We start from the raw sequence: 26,498 nt of genomic DNA on the forward strand, positions 1-26,498 counted from the left end.
TGTTACTGGGTCGTTACTGGGTCGTCGTGAGCGTGTTACTGGGTCGTCGTGAGCGTGTTACTGGGTCGTTACTGGGTCGTTGTGAGCGTGTTACTGGGTCGTTACTGGGTCGTTGTGAGCGTGTTACTGGGTCGTTACTGGGTCGTTACTGGGTCGTCGTGAGCGTGTTACTGGGTCGTTACTGGGTCGTCGTGAGCGTGTTACTGGGTCGTTACTGGGTCGTCGTGAGCGTGTTACTGGGTCGTTGTGAGCGTGTTACTGGGTCGTCGTGAGCGTGTTACTGGGTCGTAGTGAGCATGTTACTGGGTCGTCGTGAGCATGTTACTGGGTCGTTGTGAGCGTGTTACTGGGTCGTAGTGAGCGTGTTACTGGGTCGTTACTGGGTCGTCGTGAGCGTGTTACTGGGTCGTTGTGAGCGTGTTACTGGGTCGTCGTGAGCGTGTTACTGGGTCGTTACTGGGTCGTTGTGAGCGTGTTACTGGGTCGTTACTGGGTCGTCGTGAGCGTGTTACTGGGTCGTTACTGGGTCGTCGTGAGCGTGTTACTGGGTCGTTACTGGGTCGTCGTGAGCGTGTTACTGGGTCGTTACTGGGTCGTTGTGAGCGTGTTACTGGGTCGTTGTGAGCGTGTTACTGGGTCGTTACTGGGTCGTTGTGAGCGTGTTACTGGGTCGTCGTGAGCGTGTTACTGGGTCGTTACTGGGTCGTTGTGAGCGTGTTACTGGGTCGTTACTGGGTCGTCGTGAGCGTGTTACTGGGTCGTCGTGAGCGTGTTACTGGGTCGTTGTGAGCGTGTTACTGGGTCGTTACTGGGTCGTCGTGAGCGTGTTACTGGGTCGTTGTGAGCGTGTTACTGGGTCGTCGTGAGCGTGTTACTGGGTCGTTACTGGGTGGTTGTGAGCGTGTTACTGGGTCGTTACTGGGTCGTTGTGAGCGTGTTACTGGGTCGTTGTGAGCGTGTTACTGGGTCGTTACTGGGTCGTTGTGAGCGTGTTACTGGGTCGTTACTGGGTCGTTGTGAGCGTGTTACTGGGTCGTTACTGGGTCGTCGTGAGCGTGTTACTGGGTCGTTACTGGGTCGTTGTGAGCGTGTTACCGGGTCGTTGTGAGCGTGTTACTGGGTCGTTACTGGGTCGTTACTGGGTCGTTGTGAGCGTGTTACTGGGTCGTTGTGAGCGTGTTACTGGGTCGTTACTGGGTCGTCGTGAGCGTGTTACTGGGTCGTTACTGGGTCGTCGTGAGCGTGTTACTGGGTCGTTACTGGGTCGTCGTGAGCGTGTTACTGGGTCGTCGTGAGCGTGTTACTGGGTCGTTGTGAGCGTGTTACTGGGTCGTTACTGGGTCGTTGTGAGCGTGTTACTGGGTCGTTACTGGGTCGTTGTGAGCGTGTTACTGGGTCGTTGTGAGCGTGTTACTGGGTCGTTACTGGGTCGTTGTGAGCGTGTTACTGGGTGGTTGTGAGCGTGTTACTGGGTCGTTACTGGGTCGTCGTGAGCGTGTTACTGGGTCGTTACTGGGTCGTTGTGAGCGTGTTACTGGGTCGTTGTGAGCGTGTTACTGGGTCGTTGTGAGCGTGTTACTGGGTCGTTACTGGGTCGTTGTGAGCGTGTTACTGGGTCGTTACTGGGTCGTTGTGAGCGTGTTACTGGGTCGTTGTGAGCGTGTTACTGGGTCGTTACTGGGTCGTTGTGAGCGTGTTACTGGGTCGTCGTGAGCGTGTTACTGGGTCGTTACTGGGTGGTTGTGAGCGTGTTACTGGGTCGTCGTGAGCGTGTTACTGGGTCGTTGTGAGCGTGTTACTGGGTCGTTACTGGGTCGTCGTGAGCGTGTTACTGTTGTGAGCGTGTTACTGTTGTGAGCGTGTTACTGTTGTGAGCGTGTTACTGGGTCGTTACTGGGTCGTTACTGGGTCGTTACTGGGTCGTTGTGAGCGTGTTACTGGGTCGTCGTGAGCGTGTTACTGGGTCGTTACTGGGTCGTTGTGAGCGTGTTACTGGGTCGTCGTGAGCGTGTTACTGGGTCGTTGTGAGCGTGTTACTGGGTCGTTGTGAGCGTGTTACTGGGTCGTCGTGAGCGTGTTACTGGGTCGTTACTGGGTCGTTGTGAGCGTGTTACTGGGTCGTTACTGGGTCGTCGTGAGCGTGTTACTGGGTCGTCGTGAGCGTGTTACTGGGTCGTTGTGAGCGTGTTACTGGGTGGTTGTGAGCGTGTTACTGGGTCGTTACTGGGTCGTCGTGAGCGTGTTACTGGGTCGTTACTGGGTCGTTGTGAGCGTGTTACTGGGTCGTTACTGGGTCGTCGTGAGCGTGTTACTGGGTCGTTGTGAACGTGTTACTGGGTCGTTACTGGGTCGTTGTGAGCGTGTTACTGGGTCGTTACTGGGTCGTCGTGAGCGTGTTACTGGGTCGTCGTGAGCGTGTTACTGGGTCGTTACTGGGTCGTCGTGAGCGTGTTACTGGGTCGTTACTGGGTCGTTGTGAGCGTGTTACTGGGTCGTTACTGGGTCGTTACTGGGTCGTTGTGAGCGTGTTACTGGGTCGTAGTGAGCGTGTTACTGGGTCGTTACTGGGTCGTTGTGAGCGTGTTACTGGGTCGTTGTGAGCGTGTTACTGGGTCGTTACTGGGTGGTTGTGAGCGTGTTACTGGGTCGTTACTGGGTCGTTGTGAGCGTGTTACTGGGTCGTTACTGGGTCGTCGTGAGCGTGTTACTGGGTCGTTGTGAGCGTGTTACTGGGTCGTTGTGAGCGTGTTACTGGGTCGTTACTGGGTCGTTGTGAGCGTGTTACTGGGTCGTTACTGGGTCGTTGTGAGCGTGTTACTGGGTCGTTACTGGGTCGTTGTGAGCGTGTTACTGGGTCGTTACTGGGTCGTTACTGGGTCGTTGTGAGCGTGTTACTGGGTCGTTGTGAGCGTGTTACTGGGTCGTAGTGAGCGTGTTACTGGGTCGTTACTGGGTCGTTGTGAGCGTGTTACTGGGTCGTTGTGAGCGTGTTACTGGGTCGTTACTGGGTGGTTGTGAGCGTGTTACTGGGTCGTTACTGGGTCGTTGTGAGCGTGTTACTGGGTCGTTGTGAGCGTGTTACTGGGTCGTTACTGGGTCGTTGTGAGCGTGTTACTGGGTCGTTACTGGGTCGTTGTGAGCGTGTTACTGGGTCGTTACTGGGTCGTTACTGGGTCGTTGTGAGCGTGTTACTGGGTCGTTGTGAGCGTGTTACTGGGTCGTTACTGGGTCGTCGTGAGCGTGTTACTGGGTCGTTGTGAGCGTGTTACTGGGTCGTTACTGGGTCGTTGTGAGCGTGTTACTGGGTCGTCGTGAGCGTGTTACTGGGTCGTTGTGAGCGTGTTACTGGGTCGTTACTGGGTGGTTGTGAGCGTGTTACTGGGTCGTTGTGAGCGTGTTACTGGGTCGTTACTGGGTCGTTGTGAGCGTGTTACTGGGTCGTTGTGAGCGTGTTACTGGGTCGTTACTGGGTCGTTGTGAGCGTGTTACTGGGTCGTTACTGGGTCGTTGTGAGCGTGTTACTGGGTCGTTGTGAGCGTGTTACTGGGTCGTTGTGAGCGTGTTACTGGGTCGTTACTGGGTCGTTGTGAGCGTGTTACTGGGTCGTTACTGGGTCGTTGTGAGCGTGTTACCGGGTCGTTGTGAGCGTGTTACTGGGTCGTTACTGGGTCGTTACTGGGTCGTTGTGAGCGTGTTACTGGGTCGTTACTGGGTCGTTGTGAGCGTGTTACTGGGTCGTTACTGGGTCGTCGTGAGCGTGTTACTGGGTCGTTACTGGGTCGTCGTGAGCGTGTTACTGGGTCGTTACTGGGTCGTCGTGAGCGTGTTACTGGGTCGTCGTGAGCGTGTTACTGGGTCGTTGTGAGCGTGTTACTGGGTGGTTGTGAGCGTGTTACTGGGTCGTTACTGGGTCGTCGTGAGCGTGTTACTGGGTCGTTACTGGGTCGTTACTGGGTCGTTGTGAGCGTGTTACTGGGTCGTTGTGAGCGTGTTACTGGGTCGTTGTGAGCGTGTTACTGGGTCGTTACTGGGTCGTTGTGAGCGTGTTACTGGGTCGTTACTGGGTCGTCGTGAGCGTGTTACTGGGTCGTTACTGGGTCGTTGTGAGCGTGTTACTGGGTCGTTGTGAGCGTGTTACTGGGTCGTTACTGGGTCGTTGTGAGCGTGTTACTGGGTCGTTACTGGGTCGTTGTGAGCGTGTTACTGGGTCGTCGTGAGCGTGTTACTGGGTCGTTACTGGGTGGTTGTGAGCGTGTTACTGGGTCGTCGTGAGCGTGTTACTGGGTCGTTGTGAGCGTGTTACTGGGTCGTTACTGGGTCGTCGTGAGCGTGTTACTGTTGTGAGCGTGTTACTGTTGTGAGCGTGTTACTGTTGTGAGCGTGTTACTGGGTCGTTACTGGGTCGTTGTGAGCGTGTTACTGGGTCGTCGTGAGCGTGTTACTGGGTCGTTACTGGGTCGTTGTGAGCGTGTTACTGGGTCGTCGTGAGCGTGTTACTGGGTCGTCGTGAGCGTGTTACTGGGTGGTTGTGAGCGTGTTACTGGGTCGTTACTGGGTCGTTGTGAGCGTGTTACTGGGTCGTTACTGGGTCGTCGTGAGCGTGTTACTGGGTCGTTGTGAGCGTGTTACTGGGTCGTTACTGGGTCGTTGTGAGCGTGTTACTGGGTCGTTACTGGGTCGTCGTGAGCGTGTTACTGGGTCGTTGTGAGCGTGTTACTGGGTCGTTACTGGGTCGTTGTGAGCGTGTTACTGGGTCGTTACTGGGTCGTTGTGAGCGTGTTACTGGGTCGTTACTGGGTCGTTACTGGGTCGTTGTGAGCGTGTTACTGGGTCGTTGTGAGCGTGTTACTGGGTCGTAGTGAGCGTGTTACTGGGTCGTTACTGGGTCGTTGTGAGCGTGTTACTGGGTCGTTGTGAGCGTGTTACTGGGTCGTTACTGGGTCGTTGTGAGCGTGTTACTGGGTCGTTACTGGGTCGTTGTGAGCGTGTTACTGGGTCGTAGTGAGCGTGTTACTGGGTCGTTACTGGGTCGTTGTGAGCGTGTTACTGGGTCGTTACTGGGTCGTTGTGAGCGTGTTACTGGGTCGTCGTGAGCGTGTTACTGGGTCGTTACTGGGTGGTTGTGAGCGTGTTACTGGGTCGTCGTGAGCGTGTTACTGGGTCGTTGTGAGCGTGTTACTGGGTCGTTACTGGGTCGTCGTGAGCGTGTTACTGTTGTGAGCGTGTTACTGTTGTGAGCGTGTTACTGTTGTGAGCGTGTTACTGGGTCGTTACTGGGTCGTTGTGAGCGTGTTACTGGGTCGTCGTGAGCGTGTTACTGGGTCGTTACTGGGTCGTTGTGAGCGTGTTACTGGGTCGTCGTGAGCGTGTTACTGGGTCGTCGTGAGCGTGTTACTGGGTGGTTGTGAGCGTGTTACTGGGTCGTTACTGGGTCGTTGTGAGCGTGTTACTGGGTCGTTACTGGGTCGTTGTGAGCGTGTTACTGGGTCGTCGTGAGCGTGTTACTGGGTCGTTACTGGGTCGTTGTGAGCGTGTTACTGGGTCGTCGTGAGCGTGTTACTGGGTCGTCGTGAGCGTGTTACTGGGTGGTTGTGAGCGTGTTACTGGGTCGTTACTGGGTCGTTGTGAGCGTGTTACTGGGTCGTTACTGGGTCGTCGTGAGCGTGTTACTGGGTCGTTGTGAGCGTGTTACTGGGTCGTTACTGGGTCGTTGTGAGCGTGTTACTGGGTCGTTACTGGGTCGTCGTGAGCGTGTTACTGGGTCGTTGTGAGCGTGTTACTGGGTCGTTACTGGGTCGTTGTGAGCGTGTTACTGGGTCGTTACTGGGTCGTTGTGAGCGTGTTACTGGGTCGTTACTGGGTCGTTACTGGGTCGTTGTGAGCGTGTTACTGGGTCGTTGTGAGCGTGTTACTGGGTCGTTGTGAGCGTGTTACTGGGTCGTAGTGAGCGTGTTACTGGGTCGTTACTGGGTCGTTGTGAGCGTGTTACTGGGTCGTTGTGAGCGTGTTACTGGGTCGTTACTGGGTCGTTGTGAGCGTGTTACTGGGTCGTTACTGGGTCGTTGTGAGCGTGTTACTGGGTCGTAGTGAGCGTGTTACTGGGTCGTTACTGGGTCGTTGTGAGCGTGTTACTGGGTCGTAGTGAGCGTGTTACTGGGTCGTTACTGGGTGGTTGTGAGCGTGTTACTGGGTCGTTACTGGGTCGTTGTGAGCGTGTTACTGGGTCGTTGTGAGCGTGTTACTGGGTCGTTACTGGGTCGTTGTGAGCGTGTTACTGGGTCGTTACTGGGTCGTCGTGAGCGTGTTACTGGGTCGTTACTGGGTCGTTGTGAGCGTGTTACTGGGTCGTTACTGGGTGGTTGTGAGCGTGTTACTGGGTCGTTACTGGGTCGTTGTGAGCGTGTTACTGGGTCGTTACTGGGTCGTTGTGAGCGTGTTACTGGGTCGTTACTGGGTCGTTGTGAGCGTGTTACTGGGTCGTTACTGGGTCGTCGTGAGCGTGTTACTGGGTCGTTACTGGGTCGTTGTGAGCGTGTTACTGGGTCGTTGTGAGCGTGTTACTGGGTCGTTACTGGGTCGTCGTGAGCGTGTTACTGGGTCGTTACTGGGTCGTCGTGAGCGTGTTACTGGGTCGTTACTGGGTCGTCGTGAGCGTGTTACTGGGTCGTCGTGAGCGTGTTACTGGGTCGTTGTGAGCGTGTTACTGGGTCGTCGTGAGCGTGTTACTGGGTCGTCGTGAGCGTGTTACTGGGTCGTTACTGGGTCGTCGTGAGCGTGTTACTGGGTCGTTACTGGGTCGTTACTGGGTCGTTGTGAGCGTGTTACTGGGTCGTTGTGAGCGTGTTACTGGGTCGTTGTGAGCGTGTTACTGGGTCGTTACTGGGTCGTTGTGAGCGTGTTACTGGGTCGTTACTGGGTCGTCATGAGCGTGTTACTGGGTCGTTACTGGGTCGTTGTGAGCGTGTTACTGGGTCGTTGTGAGCGTGTTACTGGGTCGTTGTGAGCGTGTTACTGGGTCGTTACTGGGTCGTTGTGAGCGTGTTACTGGGTCGTTACTGGGTCGTTGTGAGCGTGTTACTGGGTCGTCGTGAGCGTGTTACTGGGTCGTTACTGGGTGGTTGTGAGCGTGTTACTGGGTCGTTACTGGGTCGTTGTGAGCGTGTTACTGGGTCGTTACTGGGTCGTTGTGAGCGTGTTACTGGGTCGTCGTGAGCGTGTTACTGGGTCGTTACTGGGTGGTTGTGAGCGTGTTACTGGGTCGTTACTGGGTCGTCGTGAGCGTGTTACTGGGTCGTTACTGGGTCGTTACTGGGTCGTTGTGAGCGTGTTACTGGGTCGTTGTGAGCGTGTTACTGGGTCGTTACTGGGTCGTTGTGAGCGTGTTACTGGGTCGTTACTGGGTCGTTGTGAGCGTGTTACTGGGTCGTTACTGGGTCGTTACTGGGTCGTCGTGAGCGTGTTACTGGGTCGTTACTGGGTCGTCGTGAGCGTGTTACTGGGTCGTCGTGAGCGTGTTACTGGGTCGTCGTGAGCGTGTTACTGGGTCGTTACTGGGTCGTTGTGAGCGTGTTACTGGGTCGTTGTGAACGTGTTACTGGGTCGTTACTGGGTCGTTGTGAGCGTGTTACTGGGTCGTTGTGAGCGTGTTACTGGGTCGTTACTGGGTCGTTACTGGGTCGTTGTGAGCGTGTTACTGGGTCGTTGTGAGCGTGTTACTGGGTCGTTACTGGGTCGTCCTGAGCGTGTTACTGGGTCGTTACTGGGTCGTTGTGAGCGTGTTACTGGGTCGTTACTGGGTCGTTGTGAGCGTGTTACTGGGTCGTTACTGGGTCGTTACGAGCGTGTTACTGGGTCGTTACTGGGTCGTTACTGGGTCGTTACTGGGTCGTTGTGAGCGTGTTACTGGGTCGTTACTGGGTCGTTACTGGGTCGTCGTGAGCGTGTTACTGGGTCGTTACTGGGTCATCGTGAGCGTGTTACTGGGTCGTTACTGGGTCGTTACTGGGTCGTTACTGGGTCGTTGTGAGCGTGTTACTGGGTCGTCGTGAGCGTGTTACTGGGTCGTTACTGGGTCGTCGTGAGCGTGTTACTGGGTCGTTACTGGGTCGTCGTGAGCGTGTTACTGGGTGGTTGTGAGCGTGTTACTGGGTCGTTACTGGGTCGTCCTGAGCGTGTTACTGGGTCGTTACTGGGTCGTTGTGAGCGTGTTACTGGGTCGTTACTGGGTCGTTGTGAGCGTGTTACTGGGTCGTTACTGGGTCGTCCTGAGCGTGTTACTGGGTCGTTGTGAGCGTGTTACTGGGTCGTTACTGGGTCGTCCTGAGCGTGTTACTGGGTCGTTGTGAACGTGTTACTGGGTCGTTACTGGGTGGTTGTGAGCGTGTTACTGGGTCGTTACTGGGTCGTTGTGAGCGTGTTACTGGGTCGTTACTGGGTCGTTGTGAGCGTGTTACTGGGTCGTTACTGGGTCGTCCTGAGCGTGTTACTGGGTCGTTGTGAGCGTGTTACTGGGTCGTTACTGGGTCGTTGTGAGCGTGTTACTGGGTCGTTACTGGGTCGTTGTGAGCGTGTTACTGGGTCGTTACTGGGTCGTTACTGGGTCGTTGTGAGCGTGTTACTGGGTCGTTACTGGGTCGTTACTGGGTCGTTACTGGGTCGTAGTGAGCGTGTTACTGGGTCGTCGTGAGCGTGTTACTGGGTCGTTACTGGGTCGTTACTGGGTCGTCGTGAGCGTGTTACTGGGTCGTTGTGAGCGTGTTACTGGGTCGTTACTGGGTCGTTGTGAGCGTGTTACTGGGTCGTCGTGAGCGTGTTACTGGGTCGTTACTGGGTCGTTACTGGGTCGTCGTGAGCGTGTTACTGGGTCGTCGTGAGCGTGTTACTGGGTCGTTGTGAGCGTGTTACTGGGTCGTCGTGAGCGTGTTACTGGGTCGTTACTGGGTCGTTACTGGGTCGTCGTGAGCGTGTTACTGGGTCGTTACTGGGTCGTTGTGAGCGTGTTACTGGGTCGTCGTGAGCGTGTTACTGGGTCGTTACTGGGTCGTTGTGAGCGTGTTACTGGGTCGTTACTGGGTCGTCGTGAGCGTGTTACTGGGTCGTCGTGAGCGTGTTACTGGGTCGTTGTGAGCGTGTTACTGGGTCGTTACTGGGTCGTCGTGAGCGTGTTACTGGGTCGTTGTGAGCGTGTTACTGGGTCGTCGTGAGCGTGTTACTGGGTCGTTACTGGGTGGTTGTGAGCGTGTTACTGGGTCGTTACTGGGTCGTTGTGAGCGTGTTACTGGGTCGTTACTGGGTCGTTGTGAGCGTGTTACTGGGTCGTTGTGAGCGTGTTACTGGGTCGTCGTGAGCGTGTTACTGGGTCGTTACTGGGTGGTTGTGAGCGTGTTACTGGGTCGTTACTGGGTCGTTGTGAGCGTGTTACTGGGTCGTTGTGAGCGTGTTACTGGGTCGTTGTGAGCGTGTTACTGGGTCGTTACTGGGTCGTTGTGAGCGTGTTACTGGGTCGTTACTGGGTCGTCGTGAGCGTGTTACTGGGTCGTTACTGGGTCGTTGTGAGCGTGTTACCGGGTCGTTGTGAGCGTGTTACTGGGTCGTTACTGGGTCGTTACTGGGTCGTTGTGAGCGTGTTACTGGGTCGTTGTGAGCGTGTTACTGGGTCGTTACTGGGTCGTCGTGAGCGTGTTACTGGGTCGTTACTGGGTCGTCGTGAGCGTGTTACTGGGTCGTTACTGGGTCGTCGTGAGCGTGTTACTGGGTCGTCGTGAGCGTGTTACTGGGTCGTTACTGGGTCGTCGTGAGCGTGTTACTGGGTCGTTACTGGGTCGTTGTGAGCGTGTTACTGGGTCGTTGTGAGCGTGTTACTGGGTCGTTGTGAGCGTGTTACTGGGTCGTTACTGGGTCGTTGTGAGCGTGTTACTGGGTCGTTACTGGGTCGTCGTGAGCGTGTTACTGGGTCGTTACTGGGTCGTTGTGAGCGTGTTACCGGGTCGTTGTGAGCGTGTTACTGGGTCGTTACTGGGTCGTTACTGGGTCGTTGTGAGCGTGTTACTGGGTCGTTGTGAGCGTGTTACTGGGTCGTTACTGGGTCGTCGTGAGCGTGTTACTGGGTCGTTACTGGGTCGTCGTGAGCGTGTTACTGGGTCGTTACTGGGTCGTCGTGAGCGTGTTACTGGGTCGTCGTGAGCGTGTTACTGGGTCGTTACTGGGTCGTCGTGAGCGTGTTACTGGGTCGTTACTGGGTCGTTGTGAGCGTGTTACTGGGTCGTTGTGAGCGTGTTACTGGGTCGTTGTGAGCGTGTTACTGGGTCGTTACTGGGTCGTTGTGAGCGTGTTACTGGGTCGTTACTGGGTCGTCGTGAGCGTGTTACTGGGTCGTTACTGGGTCGTTGTGAGCGTGTTACTGGGTCGTTGTGAGCGTGTTACTGGGTCGTTACTGGGTCGTTGTGAGCGTGTTACTGGGTCGTTACTGGGTCGTTGTGAGCGTGTTACTGGGTCGTCGTGAGCGTGTTACTGGGTCGTTACTGGGTGGTTGTGAGCGTGTTACTGGGTCGTCGTGAGCGTGTTACTGGGTCGTTGTGAGCGTGTTACTGGGTCGTTACTGGGTCGTCGTGAGCGTGTTACTGTTGTGAGCGTGTTACTGTTGTGAGCGTGTTACTGTTGTGAGCGTGTTACTGGGTCGTTACTGGGTCGTTACTGGGTCGTTACTGGGTCGTTGTGAGCGTGTTACTGGGTCGTCGTGAGCGTGTTACTGGGTCGTTACTGGGTCGTTGTGAGCGTGTTACTGGGTCGTCGTGAGCGTGTTACTGGGTCGTTGTGAGCGTGTTACTGGGTCGTTGTGAGCGTGTTACTGGGTCGTCGTGAGCGTGTTACTGGGTCGTTACTGGGTCGTTGTGAGCGTGTTACTGGGTCGTTACTGGGTCGTCGTGAGCGTGTTACTGGGTGGTTGTGAGCGTGTTACTGGGTCGTTACTGGGTCGTCGTGAGCGTGTTACTGGGTCGTTACTGGGTCGTTGTGAGCGTGTTACTGGGTCGTTACTGGGTCGTCGTGAGCGTGTTACTGGGTCGTTGTGAACGTGTTACTGGGTCGTTACTGGGTCGTTGTGAGCGTGTTACTGGGTCGTTACTGGGTCGTCGTGAGCGTGTTACTGGGTCGTCGTGAGCGTGTTACTGGGTCGTTACTGGGTCGTTGTGAGCGTGTTACTGGGTCGTTGTGAGCGTGTTACTGGGTCGTTACTGGGTCGTTGTGAGCGTGTTACTGGGTCGTTACTGGGTCGTTACTGGGTCGTTGTGAGCGTGTTACTGGGTCGTAGTGAGCGTGTTACTGGGTCGTTACTGGGTCGTTGTGAGCGTGTTACTGGGTCGTTGTGAGCGTGTTACTGGGTCGTTACTGGGTGGTTGTGAGCGTGTTACTGGGTCGTTACTGGGTCGTTGTGAGCGTGTTACTGGGTCGTTACTGGGTCGTTGTGAGCGTGTTACTGGGTCGTTACTGGGTCGTTGTGAGCGTGTTACTGGGTCGTTACTGGGTCGTTACTGGGTCGTTGTGAGCGTGTTACTGGGTCGTTGTGAGCGTGTTACTGGGTCGTTACTGGGTCGTCGTGAGCGTGTTACTGGGTCGTTACTGGGTCGTCGTGAGCGTGTTACTGGGTCGTTACTGGGTCGTTGTGAGCGTGTTACTGGGTGGTTGTGAGCGTGTTACTGGGTCGTCGTGAGCGTGTTACTGGGTCGTTGTGAGCGTGTTACTGGGTCGTTACTGGGTGGTTGTGAGCGTGTTACTGGGTCGTTACTGGGTCGTTACTGGGTCGTCGTGAGCGTGTTACTGGGTCGTTGTGAGCGTGTTACTGGGTCGTTACTGGGTCGTTGTGAGCGTGTTACTGGGTCGTTACTGGGTCGTTGTGAGCGTGTTACTGGGTCGTTACTGGGTCGTTGTGAGCGTGTTACTGGGTCGTTGTGAGCGTGTTACTGGGTCGTTACTGGGTCGTTGTGAGCGTGTTACTGGGTCGTTACTGGGTCGTTGTGAGCGTGTTACTGGGTCGTTACTGGGTCGTCGTGAGCGTGTTACTGGGTCGTTACTGGGTCGTTGTGAGCGTGTTACCGGGTCGTTGTGAGCGTGTTACTGGGTCGTTACTGGGTCGTTACTGGGTCGTTGTGAGCGTGTTACTGGGTCGTTGTGAGCGTGTTACTGGGTCGTTACTGGGTCGTCGTGAGCGTGTTACTGGGTCGTTACTGGGTCGTCGTGAGCGTGTTACTGGGTCGTTACTGGGTCGTCGTGAGCGTGTTACTGGGTCGTCGTGAGCGTGTTACTGGGTCGTTGTGAGCGTGTTACTGGGTGGTTGTGAGCGTGTTACTGGGTCGTTACTGGGTCGTTACTGGGTCGTTGTGAGCGTGTTACTGGGTCGTTGTGAGCGTGTTACTGGGTCGTTGTGAGCGTGTTACTGGGTCGTTACTGGGTCGTTGTGAGCGTGTTACTGGGTCGTTACTGGGTCGTCGTGAGCGTGTTACTGGGTCGTTACTGGGTCGTTGTGAGCGTGTTACTGGGTCGTTGTGAGCGTGTTACTGGGTCGTTACTGGGTCGTTGTGAGCGTGTTACTGGGTCGTTACTGGGTCGTTGTGAGCGTGTTACTGGGTCGTTACTGGGTCGTTGTGAGCGTGTTACTGGGTCGTCGTGAGCGTGTTACTGGGTCGTTACTGGGTGGTTGTGAGCGTGTTACTGGGTCGTCGTGAGCGTGTTACTGGGTCGTTGTGAGCGTGTTACTGGGTCGTTACTGGGTCGTCGTGAGCGTGTTACTGTTGTGAGCGTGTTACTGTTGTGAGCGTGTTACTGTTGTGAGCGTGTTACTGGGTCGTTACTGGGTCGTTACTGGGTCGTTACTGGGTCGTTGTGAGCGTGTTACTGGGTCGTCGTGAGCGTGTTACTGGGTCGTTACTGGGTCGTTGTGAGCGTGTTACTGGGTCGTTGTGAGCGTGTTACTGGGTCGTTACTGGGTCGTTGTGAGCGTGTTACTGGGTCGTTACTGGGTCGTTGTGAGCGTGTTACTGGGTCGTCGTGAGCGTGTTACTGGGTCGTTACTGGGTCGTTACTGGGTCGTTACTGGGTCGTCGTGAGCGTGTTACTGGGTGGTTGTGAGCGTGTTACTGGGTCGTTACTGGGTCGTTGTGAGCGTGTTACTGGGTCGTTACTGGGTCGTCGTGAGCGTGTTACTGGGTCGTTGTGAGCGTGTTACTGGGTCGTTGTGAGCGTGTTACTGGGTCGTCGTGAGCGTGTTACTGGGTCGTCGTGAGCGTGTTACTGGGTCGTTGTGAGCGTGTTACTGGGTCGTTACTGGGTCGTTGTGAGCGTGTTACTGGGTCGTTACTGGGTCGTCGTGAGCGTGTTACTGGGTCGTTGTGAGCGTGTTACTGGGTCGTTACTGGGTCGTTGTGAGCGTGTTACTGGGTCGTTACTGGGTCGTTGTGAGCGTGTTACTGGGTCGTTACTGGGTCGTTACTGGGTCGTTGTGAGCGTGTTACTGGGTCGTAGTGAGCGTGTTACTGGGTCGTTACTGGGTCGTTGTGAGCGTGTTACTGGGTCGTTGTGAGCGTGTTACTGGGTCGTTACTGGGTCGTTGTGAGCGTGTTACTGGGTCGTTACTGGGTCGTTGTGAGCGTGTTACTGGGTCGTAGTGAGCGTGTTACTGGGTCGTTACTGGGTCGTTGTGAGCGTGTTACTGGGTCGTTGTGAGCGTGTTACTGGGTCGTTACTGGGTCGTAGTGAGCGTGTTACTGGGTCGTTACTGGGTCGTTGTGAGCGTGTTACTGGGTCGTAGTGAGCGTGTTACTGGGTCGTTACTGGGTGGTTGTGAGCGTGTTACTGGGTCGTTACTGGGTCGTTGTGAGCGTGTTACTGGGTCGTTGTGAGCGTGTTACTGGGTCGTTACTGGGTCGTTGTGAGCGTGTTACTGGGTCGTTACTGGGTCGTCGTGAGCGTGTTACTGGGTCGTTACTGGGTCGTTGTGAGCGTGTTACTGGGTCGTTGTGAGCGTGTTACTGGGTCGTTACTGGGTGGTTGTGAGCGTGTTACTGGGTCGTTACTGGGTCGTTGTGAGCGTGTTACTGGGTCGTTGTGAGCGTGTTACTGGGTCGTTACTGGGTCGTTGTGAGCGTGTTACTGGGTCGTTACTGGGTCGTTGTGAGCGTGTTACTGGGTCGTTACTGGGTCGTCGTGAGCGTGTTACTGGGTCGTTACTGGGTCGTTGTGAGCGTGTTACCGGGTCGTTGTGAGCGTGTTACTGGGTCGTTACTGGGTCGTTACTGGGTCGTTGTGAGCGTGTTACTGGGTCGTTGTGAGCGTGTTACTGGGTCGTTACTGGGTCGTCGTGAGCGTGTTACTGGGTCGTTACTGGGTCGTCGTGAGCGTGTTACTGGGTCGTTACTGGGTCGTCGTGAGCGTGTTACTGGGTCGTCGTGAGCGTGTTACTGGGTCGTCGTGAGCGTGTTACTGGGTCGTTACTGGGTCGTCGTGAGCGTGTTACTGGGTCGTTACTGGGTCGTTACTGGGTCGTTGTGAGCGTGTTACTGGGTCGTTGTGAGCGTGTTACTGGGTCGTTACTGGGTCGTTGTGAGCGTGTTACTGGGTCGTTACTGGGTCATTGTGAGCGTGTTACTGGGTCGTTGTGAGCGTGTTACTGGGTCGTTACTGGGTCGTTGTGAGCGTGTTACTGGGTCGTCGTGAGCGTGTTACTGGGTCGTTACTGGGTGGTTGTGAGCGTGTTACTGGGTCGTTACTGGGTGGTTGTGAGCGTGTTACTGGGTCGTTACTGGGTCGTTGTGAGCGTGTTACTGGGTCGTTGTGAGCGTGTTACTGGGTCGTTACTGGGTCGTTGTGAGCGTGTTACTGGGTCGTCGTGAGCGTGTTACTGGGTCGTTACTGGGTGGTTGTGAGCGTGTTACTGGGTCGTTACTGGGTCGTTGTGAGCGTGTTACTGGGTCGTTACTGGGTCGTTGTGAGCGTGTTACTGGGTCGTCGTGAGCGTGTTACTGGGTCGTTACTGGGTGGTTGTGAGCGTGTTACTGGGTCGTTACTGGGTCGTCGTGAGCGTGTTACTGGGTCGTTACTGGGTCGTTACTGGGTCGTTGTGAGCGTGTTACTGGGTCGTCGTGAGCGTGTTACTGGGTCGTTACTGGGTGGTTGTGAGCGTGTTACTGGGTCGTTACTGGGTCGTCGTGAGCGTGTTACTGGGTCGTTGTGAGCGTGTTACTGGGTCGTTACTGGGTCGTTGTGAGCGTGTTACTGGGTCGTTACTGGGTCGTTGTGAGCGTGTTACTGGGTCGTTACTGGGTCGTTACTGGGTCGTCGTGAGCGTGTTACTGGGTCGTTACTGGGTCGTCGTGAGCGTGTTACTGGGTCGTCGTGAGCGTGTTACTGGGTCGTCGTGAGCGTGTTACTGGGTCGTTACTGGGTCGTTGTGAGCGTGTTACTGGGTCGTTGTGAACGTGTTACTGGGTCGTTACTGGGTCGTTGTGAGCGTGTTACTGGGTCGTTGTGAGCGTGTTACTGGGTCGTTACTGGGTCGTTACTGGGTCGTTGTGAGCGTGTTACTGGGTCGTTGTGAGCGTGTTACTGGGTCGTTACTGGGTCGTCCTGAGCGTGTTACTGGGTCGTTACTGGGTCGTTGTGAGCGTGTTACTGGGTCGTTACTGGGTCGTTGTGAGCGTGTTACTGGGTCGTTACTGGGTCGTTACGAGCGTGTTACTGGGTCGTTACTGGGTCGTTACTGGGTCGTTACTGGGTCGTTGTGAGCGTGTTACTGGGTCGTTACTGGGTCGTTACTGGGTCGTTACTGGGTCGTCGTGAGCGTGTTACTGGGTCGTTACTGGGTCATCGTGAGCGTGTTACTGGGTCGTTACTGGGTCGTTACTGGGTCGTTACTGGGTCGTCGTGAGCGTGTTACTGGGTCGTTACTGGGTCGTCGTGAGCGTGTTACTGGGTGGTTGTGAGCGTGTTACTGGGTCGTTACTGGGTCGTCCTGAGCGTGTTACTGGGTCGTTGTGAGCGTGTTACTGGGTCGTTACTGGGTCGTCCTGAGCGTGTTACTGGGTCGTTGTGAGCGTGTTACTGGGTCGTTACTGGGTCGTTGTGAGCGTGTTACTGGGTCGTTACTGGGTCGTTGTGAGCGTGTTACTGGGTCGTTACTGGGTCGTTACTGGGTCGTTGTGAGCGTGTTACTGGGTCGTTACTGGGTCGTTACTGGGTCGTTACTGGGTCGTAGTGAGCGTGTTACTGGGTCGTTACTGGGTCGTTGTGAGCGTGTTGCTGGGTCGTTACTGGGTCGTTACTGGGTCGTTACTGGGTGGTTGTGAGCGTGTTACTGGGTCGTCGTGAGCGTGTTACTGGGTCGTTACTGGGTCGTCGTGAGCGTGTTACTGGGTCGTCGTGAGCGTGTTACTGGGTCGTCGTGAGCGTGTTACTGGGTCGTTACTGGGTCGTTGTGAGCGTGTTACTGGGTCGTTGTGAACGTGTTACTGGGTCGTTACTGGGTCGTTGTGAGCGTGTTACTGGGTCGTTGTGAGCGTGTTACTGGGTCGTTACTGGGTCGTCGTGAGCGTGTTACTGGGTCGTTGTGAGCGTGTTACTGGGTGGTTGTGAGCGTGTTACTGGGTCGTTACTGGGTCGTCGTGAGCGTGTTACTGGGTCGTTACTGGGTGGTTGTGAGCGTGTTACTGGGTCGTTACTGGGTGGTTGTGAGCGTGTTACTGGGTCGTCCTGAGCGTGTTACTGGGTCGTTGTGAGCGTGTTACTGGGTCGTTACTGGGTCGTTGTGAGCGTGTTACTGGGTCGTTGTGAGCGTGTTACTGGGTCGTTACTGGGTCGTCGTGAGCGTGTTACTGGGTCGTTACTGGGTCGTTACTGGGTCGTTACTGGGTCGTTGTGAGCGTGTTACTGGGTCGTCGTGAGCGTGTTACTGGGTCGTTACTGGGTCGTCGTGAGCGTGTTACTGGGTCGTTACTGGGTCGTTGTGAGCGTGTTACTGGGTGGTTGTGAGCGTGTTACTGGGTGGTTGTGAGCGTGTTACTGGGTCATTGTGAGCGTGTTACTGGGTCGTTACTGGGTGGTTGTGAGCGTGTTACTGGGTCGTTACTGGGTCGTTGTGAGCGTGTTACTGGGTCGTCGTGAGCGTGTTACTGGGTCGTTACTGGGTCGTTGTGAGCGTGTTACTGGGTCGTTACTGGGTCGTTGTGAGCGTGTTACTGGGTCGTTACTGGGTCGTTGTGAGCGTGTTACTGGGTCGTTGTGAGCGTGTTACTGGGTCGTTACTGGGTCGTTGTGAGCGTGTTACTGGGTCGTTACTGGGTCGTTGTGAGCGTGTTACTGGGTCGTTACTGGGTCGTTGTGAGCGTGTTACTGGGTCGTCGTGAGCGTGTTACTGGGTCGTTACTGGGTCGTTGTGAGCGTGTTACTGGGTCGTTACTGGGTCGTTGTGAGCGTGTTACTGGGTCGTTGTGAGCGTGTTACTGGGTCGTTACTGGGTCGTTGTGAGCGTGTTACTGGGTCGTCGTGAGCGTGTTACTGGGTCGTTACTGGGTCGTTGTGAGCGTGTTACTGGGTCGTTGTGAGCGTGTTACTGGGTCGTCGTGAGCGTGTTACTGGGTCGTTACTGGGTCGTCGTGAGCGTGTTACTGGGTCGTTGTGAGCGTGTTACTGGGTCGTTGTGAGCGTGTTACTGGGTGGTGTTACTGGTGCTACTGGTGTTACTGGGTGGTGCTACTGCTCTTACTTCCAGACGGACAGCGTGAGGAACTTGGCCGGCAGGTATCTCTCCTCCGTCACCAGGTCTCCCCATCGCTCCCTGATCAGCATCAGCGTCTGAGAGTGCAGAACCTCCAGCTGCAGCGACAGGCAGAAGGAGTCTGGAGAAACCCGGTTAAAGGAAGCAGCGAGGAAACACCGGCCAGGTGGAGGTGGAGTGTGACACACTCACTCTCTCACTCACACACACTCTCACTCACTAAAGGGGTGTTTGTGCCGCACACAGTCCGCTCTTTGAGGAGGAGCTGGACTGACTGGCACGGTGATCAGCAGGTCCGGCTCGGCCCATATCTCTGATGCGGAGCTGTGATGCTGCGTGTCACCAGCTCATCTCTGCGCAGCAGTAACCGTTTAAAAAAGCCTCTCCTCCCTCTACTCATGCAGACGTGCTGCCGTCTCCCTCAGACTCCCGGGGAGTTTCAGTAGTAAAGAGAAGGGCTGAAGGATCCGTCTGTGCAGCTGCGTCTCATCGGGATGCTGCACTCGTGTGCTGGATCAGTCGCTGCTCTATATAAACCCCCCCCGCCCTGCTGCAGCCAGGGCTGCATGTGTGGAAGGATACGTAGGCAGTTGTACATGTCCTGCAGGGGCTTCTCGTCTGCACAGAGCCGGGCCTGGACCAGCTCGTGGATGAAGTTCACCTGCAGGCTGTGGACCAGGGCTCGGCCGTCTGGGGGAGAGAGGGAAACACGATGAGGGACGACAAGAGCAGGGAAATAACCTGTCAAACCTCATAAACATGACTCATGATTAGGGGTGGGTAAAAATATTGAAAAATCGATGCATCACAATTATCCCCGATATCGATTAAGCAAAGCCTCTGAATGGATTAACCTCCCGGCCAGTGGGGGCGCTGTGTGCATCATTTTCTTATGATTGGCGTTTTTGTGGACGGCGGCTGCACGCGACCAAACAATAAAATGGCGACGACGGCGAGTAGAAAATCTTTCAGATCAGACGTTTTGACTCATTTTTAATTAGGGCTGGGCGATATATCGAGTATAGCCGATGTATCTCGGCTTCTACTCTGTGCGATGTACAAAATGACTCTATCGTGAATATTCGAATATACATTCGCTTTTAGCCGCGGGCGTTAAATGACAGACTTTTCTCACTCTCTTGTCTCGTCTCTCCTTCTCTGAGACATAAAACAAGCGCACCCTGTTACACATGTCAGTCACGTGCTGTCGTGTGTGCATTATCATTGGCCCCCGACCAGCTGCAGGTGTCAGCGCTGCTGTCACTTCCACCCCGCTTTAACTTTACTTTAACTTTCCCAAACTCACCTGTTTGCGCCGTGAGCTCATCTGCGCTTTTGCTACGCGCGACAGACTCTTTTCAAAGCAAACTGGTTTAGTAAAGACGGGAGGGGATGTTCAGCGCGACACGCGCAGCCGAGCCTTTAGGTTGATTTATGGTTCCGGGTTACACCAACGCAGACCCTAGGGCGTAAGTGCGCATCGCTGCGTACCCTACGGCGTAGTTCTGCGTCGATTTAACGCGGAACCATAATTCAGAGCTGAGAAACATCACCTAGTGTTGCTTAAATGTGGCCACATGAAATCAATCACTATCATTGAAACAAAGTCAAACAAGACTATATGACGTCGTATTTCTAACAATAAGTGAAAGTGATGCAAAGTAAAGGAGGAAAGGATGAAACATTGCAGTCCCTGCACCTACAATTTAATATAAAGGTGCTCTAAGGGGCCCCTGCTGCTCAGAGCAGCTCATCCTGGTAAAACCTGGTAAAACCTGGTCATCCTGGTAAAACCTGGTAAAACCAGGTAAGACCGGGAAAAAACCGGGTAAAACCAGGTAAAACCAGGACCAGAACATGTTCTTAGCAGATGTTCTTCAGACGGGGAGTCAGAGATGCAACGTGCACTTTCTGTTTTGAAATGACACCTTTTATGTTTGTGCCACTCACTGCTTAGTAACTGTTTAATAAATACAGTTTTGGTAAATTTGACTTATTCCCCTTTTTTGCATGAAAGTTTAAAATGAGCATATATTAATGCAGTATGAACAAGAATGTTTTAATGTAGATATAGAATCATCATACTGGTGTGATTGTAGCATCAAAGTGTTAATTCAAGGCTAAGGCAAAATATCGAGATATATATCGTGTATCGTGAAATGGCCTAAAAATATCGAGATATTAATAAAAAGGCCATATCGCCCAGCCCTATTTTAAATTCCTATTTAGAGAAGGAACACCAGAAACGGACTAAAGTAGGGAGGAGTGTAAAGCCCCTTTCACATAGAGGGCGCAAAGCGGCGACCGCCACCGGCGATCCCATTCATTGTGTATGTGCTGCTGCGGCGCAAGAGCGGGCCGCTCTGCCACCGAGCTCGGCGCCACGCCTCCCTGCCCGAATTGAACATTTTTTAATTTCACCGTGCCGCAACGTCTCGGCCAACTCTGCTACCCGGCGGTGGGTGCGGCGCTTACCCCACTCTATGTGAAAGCAGCTTAAGTCGTGCCAGGCAGAACTAAAATACAACAGCAACACGACAAACCTGCGGATCATGTTGACACAACTGGCATGCGTTTGTTTTTTTTTTATTTTAACTTTTGTACTACAGTCCAAGTGCACAAGTGAGCCATGATGGTGCTGCTAAGTTTAATTGCTCAGTTAATTTCTATGTGAAGTAACCCGTGTTAAAATTGCCAACAGGGTTGTGTATTTCTACGTCTTACTGAATCGATATCGAAGTATTTACCGTATTGACCCGAATATAAGACGAACCTGATTGTAAGACGACCCCCTCTTTTTCAAGACTCAAATTTGAAAAAAGACTTTTTTTTAACACCAAATGAAATATTTATACAGAAAATAATTACAGTACATCTGAAACAAATGATTATAACAATATTTTTTTTTTTCTGTATTGCACCAATCACCACAACAAATTCCTTGTGTGTGTTGACAAACTTGGCAATAAACCCCCTTTCTGATTCTGATTCTGATTTGAGAGAAAAAGCATGTTATTTTGCCTCATTCAAATCATGATCTTGAAGTTTGCATCATAACTTCTTCGACCCACTTTTCTCCAGATTGTTGCTACGTTTCTCCATTTTCTGTTATCTCTTCTGTTATTTTCTTCTCTTTTCTTTCTTACCACTATTTTTTATTTGTCTTCTTCATGCTACTGCTATTTTTATTTTTATTCTTGGTGACAGGGGTTGGCTTTGGCCTGGGGAGTTAAGTTCAGCATTCGCTTTAAAGATACCTGGCGCCATCTAGTGTTGTGAATGGGTATAACGTCTAGACCCCGAATGTAAGACGACCCCCACTTTTTCAGTCTGATTTCAATGCAAAAAACCCCGTCTTATATTCGGGCCAATATGGTAAATCAATATTGAATTGAAATCGAAACCTAAAGAATCTAAATGGAATCGTGAGGTTCTTAACAATCCCCAGCCCTAGTCATGACGGTGGGAAGCACCAGCCGCCCGTCTCACCCCCCGTCTCTTTGTCCTCCACCAGGATCTCCAGCTTCAGCAGCCTCCAGGGAACGTCGGGGTCGTCTCCCATCACCGTCAGCGTGGCCTCGAACTCGCCCTCCACACGGAACTTCACACGGCCGTTGGCTGCAGGTGAACACGCAGACACCTTAGAACAAAACCCTGTGACATGTTTAACCCCTAAAAGAGGCTTGGGCCCAGCACTCACCGACGGTGAGGTTAGCCAGCTGCGGCGGCAGGTCCGTGGTGACCAGGCGGTGCCGGAGGATCTGGTTGAGCTGGCTCAGCGTCGCCTGCTTCTCCGCCTTAGTGATGGGGTCTGGAGGAATGATCTTATCCTGCAAACACACAAACATCCGGACTGACGTGTAGACACGTTTAACCTCCATCACCGTCTCCTACAGGTCCCTTATAGAGGGAACGTTCATGAGTGACAGAAAGACTGAGTGGCAGAAAGACTGAGTGTCAGCGTAAACTTTCAGTTTGAGCAACTCTAAAACATCTAAATTGGTAAAGAGCTGTTGTGCGATCGACTGTACTCATAGATTTAGCAAGAAATCAGAGTTATCGTTTTACAGACCGACTAAAAATAAGTTTAAGAGAGACAAATGGATCGCTGCAATTCACAGAAACAACTGGATTCCAGACACCGAAACGTGGATTTGTGGTTCCCATTTTGTATCAGGTAATGTTGGATTTTTGGGTAGCTAACGTTAAACAGTCCAATCATAAAGTTCCGTGTCCTCATCACTTTAATTTCTACAACAAATCCTGCCTTGAAGTCGGACCAAGCGTCAAGACTTTTGTATTTTCAAGCTTTGCTTCGTGTATTTCCCCGGCGTAGAAATTAACTACATTACCACTAGTTCTTGGTAACTGTAGCAAATATTAATGTCCATGGACCACTGGTTCTTGGTAACTGTACCAAATATTAATGTCCATGGACCACTGGTTCTTGGTAACTGTACCAAATATTAATGTCCATGGACCACTGGTTCTTGGGGTAACTGTACCAAATATTAATGTCCATGGACCACTGGTTCTTGGGGTAACTGTACCAAATATTAATGTCCATGGACCACTGGTTCTTGGTAACTGTACCAAATATTAATGTCCATGGACCACTGGTTCTTGGTAACTGTACCAAATATTAATGTCCATGGACCACTGGTTCTTGGTAACTGTACCAAATATTAATGTCCATGTTCCACTGGTTCTTGGTAACTGTACCAAATATTAATGTCCATGGACCACTGGTTCTTGGTAACTGTACCAAATATTAATGTCCATGGACCACTGGTTCTTGGTAACTGTACCAAATATTAATGTCCATGGACCACTAGTTCTTGGTAACTGTACCAAATATTAATGTCCATGGACCACTGGTTTTTGGTAACTGTACCAAATATTAATGTCCATGGACCACTAGTTCTTGGTAACTGTACCAAATATTAATGTCCATGGACCACTGGTTCTTGGTAACTGTACCAAATATTAATGTCCATGGACCACTGGTTCTTGGGGTAACTGTACCAAATATTAATGTCCATGGACCACTGGTTCTTGGTAACTGTACCAAATATTAATGTCCATGGACCACTGGTTCTTGGGGTAACTGTACCAAATATTAATGTCCATGGACCACTGGTTCTTGGTAACTGTACCAAATATTAATGTCCATGGACCACTGGTTCTTGGTAACTGTACCAAATATTAATGTCCATGGACCACTGGTTCTTGGTAACTGTACCAAATATTAATGTCTATGGACCGCTGGTTCTTGGGGTAACTGTACCAAATATTAATGTCCATGGACCACTGGTTCTTGGTAACTGTACCAAATATTAATGTCCATGGACCACTGGTTCTTGGGGTAACTGTACCAAATATTAATGTCCATGGACCACTGGTTCTTGGTAACTGTACCAAATATTAATGTCCATGGACCACTGGTTCTTGGTAACTGTACCAAATATTAATGTCCATGGACCACTGGTTCTTGGTAACTGTACCAATGCAGACCCTCTAGTGGCCAGTGGGGGGTGGGGACTCACTCGTATGCAGGTGGGCAGGCGGGGGTACGACCCCGTGGTCAGCACGTCGATGGCGAAGGGGATGGCGAAGCTGGGCAGGCGAGCGTGGACCAGCGCGTCCCGGGCCAGCGACGCCAGCCGGTCGGCCGTGTCCACAAACAGGATGGTCTGCTGGTCCAGGAAGCTGGAGATCATCTGTTACCATGGAGACGGGACAGAGCACAAGGTTGGACACGAGGAAACTGGCAGTGGAACAGATACAGTCGTGTGAAACACATCCTCTCTCAGTTCTAAGGTTTTACATGTCAGGACAGGACTTAGACATGTTAGTTAGTCTTAGTTAAACAGGGAAAACCCCAGATGTTCAACCACGGACAGTTTAAAAGAGGACTAAAAACCTTTTTTAGCAAAGCATTTTATCACTAAACAATGCTCTTTTTTTTCCCCTAGTTGCTGTTTTTAATTGTTTTATTCTCTTTTCTTCCATGTCTTGACTTTTTATCCCTTTTATCTCTTATCTTGATTTTATTATTTATGTTTCACTGAGATTTTCAGTAATATAAAGTGCATTATAAATAAAAATGTATTATTATTTATTATTATTAGGGGGGTATTGCCAAGGACCTCACGATACGATATTGCAATATCCAAATTTTGCGATATATGGCGATGTTATACATAGTTTGCTGAAAACTGTAAAAGGCGTGATGCATCTTAAAATCCAAGTTGCACATACATCAGAATATAATAATGTTATTCAAATGACCCAGGCCGTTTTATTGCAGATGTGGAAATGATGGTATTTTTCCAAAACGTAGAGGGGGAAATATCCTTTTTTGTAAATAGCCGGCTACGTGGAAACGTGGCCTTAATTCCCATGGAAACAGTAAGGATGTACTTGCTACTGCATTTTGTCATAATTTTCCTAATAATTCTAAAGTTGTCCATCATCCGGTGTTATGAGCAGGTTGTGTGCCAGGACGTACCGCGCACTTCTCCACCTTGCCGGCGTTGCTGGCCCACTTCACCAGGGCCAGCAGGCGGACGAACAGCTGCCGCGTGCGGCTCGCAAACTGGACTATCTCGATTTTCCTGGAGTTTCAAGGAGAGCAGAAACATTTGAAGAGTTTTATTTGTACATAAGTGTGTGATGAGTGGACAGAGTCAGATGATTCATTTAACAGACACGTACCTCTCCATGTCCGTTTTTCTGGGTAACCTGCAATGAAACAAAGCAAAGCATCAGCGCTCATGTGGATCCAGTTTTAGTGCAAATGAAAGTTTTAATGTTTGAATCAACCAGTTTACGTCTCTGTGGACATCAGTCGTTATCGCCTCATAAAAACATGCTTTTCAATCACTAACTAGCAGTTCCACCATCACTTCTACTTTACAGTACTTTCCTCGACACAACTCATACAACTAGGTGGTTAACTGGTCGTGCTGGTGTAATAATACTAGTTATTACTAGTTATTACTGGTGACTCACAGCTCGGCCAGCAGCGTAATCTCGTGGTAATAATAGTAATACTACAGTTTAATAATACTAGTTATTACTAGTTATTACTAGTCACTCACAGCTCGGCCAGCAGCGTGATCTTGTGGTAATAATAGTAATAATACAGTTTAATAACTTATTAAATAGTTACAGCTCGGCCAGCTGCGTGATCTTGTGGTAATAATAGTTTAATTATAGTTATTTTATTAACTTACAGCAGCGTGATCTCGTGGTAATAATAGTAATAATAGTTTAATAATAATAATAATTATATTAACTCACAGCTCGGCCAGCAGCGTGATCTCGTGGTAATAATAGTAATAATACTAGTTAATATTAATTATTTTATTAACTTACAGCTCTGCTAACAGGGTGATCTCGTGGTAATAATAATAATTAGTGATGCACCGATTGTTCGGTAACCAAAATTGTTCGGCCGAAAATGGCAAAAAAACACTTTCGGTGTTCGGTGGAATAAGTGGGAAAAAAACCGAACAATTAATAACGGCGTTGTAAAATAAGGAAATAGACTGGCCGCTCCGTAACTGTTGCACCACAAACATAAATCGTTGGCCAACCAAAAACTAACCACATAAGAATTTTACCAACATTCACCAGCAGGTGGAACCAAAACAACATAAATCAATCTATTACAGGTTTAGATGAGGAAATCAAACGTTAGAGCGTGGAGTGAAGTGGTGCAAACATGTCAGCAGTGTGGAAGTATTTTAGAGTGTTAGAATAAAACAAGAATGGCTGTTTGCAATGAATGTTCTGCTCAAATATCTAGAGGGGAAACATCTGCAAAGTCTTTCAGCTACAAGTTTGATTTATCATTTGAAATGATAAAAAACCCTGAGCGCTTTAATGCATTTTTATTGTATTAAGGCCTATGTTACAATGTTCAGTCAGTTAAGCCTAACGTAAGCTCAAAGATGGCCAAAAAATTTATTTTGCTAATTTATTTATTTTAAGATATTGTTCTTTGCTGGTATAATGTCTGCTGGAATATTTAAAAAATGCTGGGAAATTAAAAAATGTTCAGTTTTTTATGTTCAACAAATGTTTTCTAACTTAATAATAATTTTCGTAATTTTGTAAAAGATTTTTTTCTTTTAAAAGCATGCCTAAATCAAATTTATTTGATTTATGCAATGGTGAAAAAATTGGCAAAATAAATGAAAAACTGCGAAGAACCATGTTCGGAATTGTTCGGTATTCGGCCAAGTGTTTATTATTATTTTCGGTTTCGGTTTCGGCCACAAATTTTCATTTCGTGCATCACTAATAATAATAATAGTAATAATAGTTTTATTAACTCACAGTTCCGCTAACAGCGTGTTCTCGTGGTAATAATAGTTTAATTTTAGTTATTATTTTACTCACAGCTCCGCCAGCAGCGTGATCTCGTGGTAATAATAGTAATAATAATAATAATTATATTAACTCACAGTTCTGCTAACAGCGTGATCTCGTGGTAATAATAGTTTATTAATAATAATAATAATAATAATAATAATAATAATAATAATAATAGTAATAATTAATAATAATAGTTCTTACAGTTCTGCTAACAGCGTGATCTCGTGGTAATAACAGTAATAATAATTATTATTTTAATAACTTACAGCTCCGCCAGCAGCGTGATCTCGTGGTAATAATAGTTTAATAATAATATTAATAATAATAGTTCTTACAGTTATAGTAATAATAA

The 26,498-nt window shown here is 51.0% G+C and overlaps 1 protein-coding gene across 1 annotated transcript; it reads right to left on the reverse strand.

Annotated features, from left to right (window-relative positions):
* Positions 1-17,745: 17,745 nt before the first annotated feature.
* Positions 17,746-24,499, reverse strand: LOC133445661 (mediator of RNA polymerase II transcription subunit 14-like). The gene is made up of 7 exons (XM_061722984.1): positions 24,479-24,499; positions 24,273-24,378; positions 23,308-23,481; positions 21,462-21,591; positions 21,251-21,379; positions 18,344-18,451; positions 17,746-17,882 (listed from the first exon to the last, which is right to left on the reverse strand). Exons 1-7 carry the CDS (start codon positions 24,484-24,486, stop codon positions 17,746-17,748), a joined length of 792 nt encoding a protein of 263 aa, XP_061578968.1. The 5' UTR covers positions 24,487-24,499.
* Positions 24,500-26,498: the final 1,999 nt, after the last annotated feature.

The sequence above is a fragment of the Cololabis saira genome, chromosome 6 (assembly GCF_033807715.1).
Source record: "Cololabis saira isolate AMF1-May2022 chromosome 6, fColSai1.1, whole genome shotgun sequence".
Classification (NCBI taxonomy): domain Eukaryota; kingdom Metazoa; phylum Chordata; class Actinopteri; order Beloniformes; family Belonidae; genus Cololabis; species Cololabis saira.

Coding starts and splice junctions, on each gene's coding strand:
- LOC133445661 (XM_061722984.1), bottom strand. Junction 21,592..23,307: donor GCCTGCCCACCTGCATACGA/GTGAGTCCCCAC, acceptor GTGTGTTTGCAG/GATAAGATCATTCCTCCAGA. Junction 21,380..21,461: donor GCTGGCTAACCTCACCGTCG/GTGAGTGCTGGG, acceptor GTTCACCTGCAG/CCAACGGCCGTGTGAAGTTC.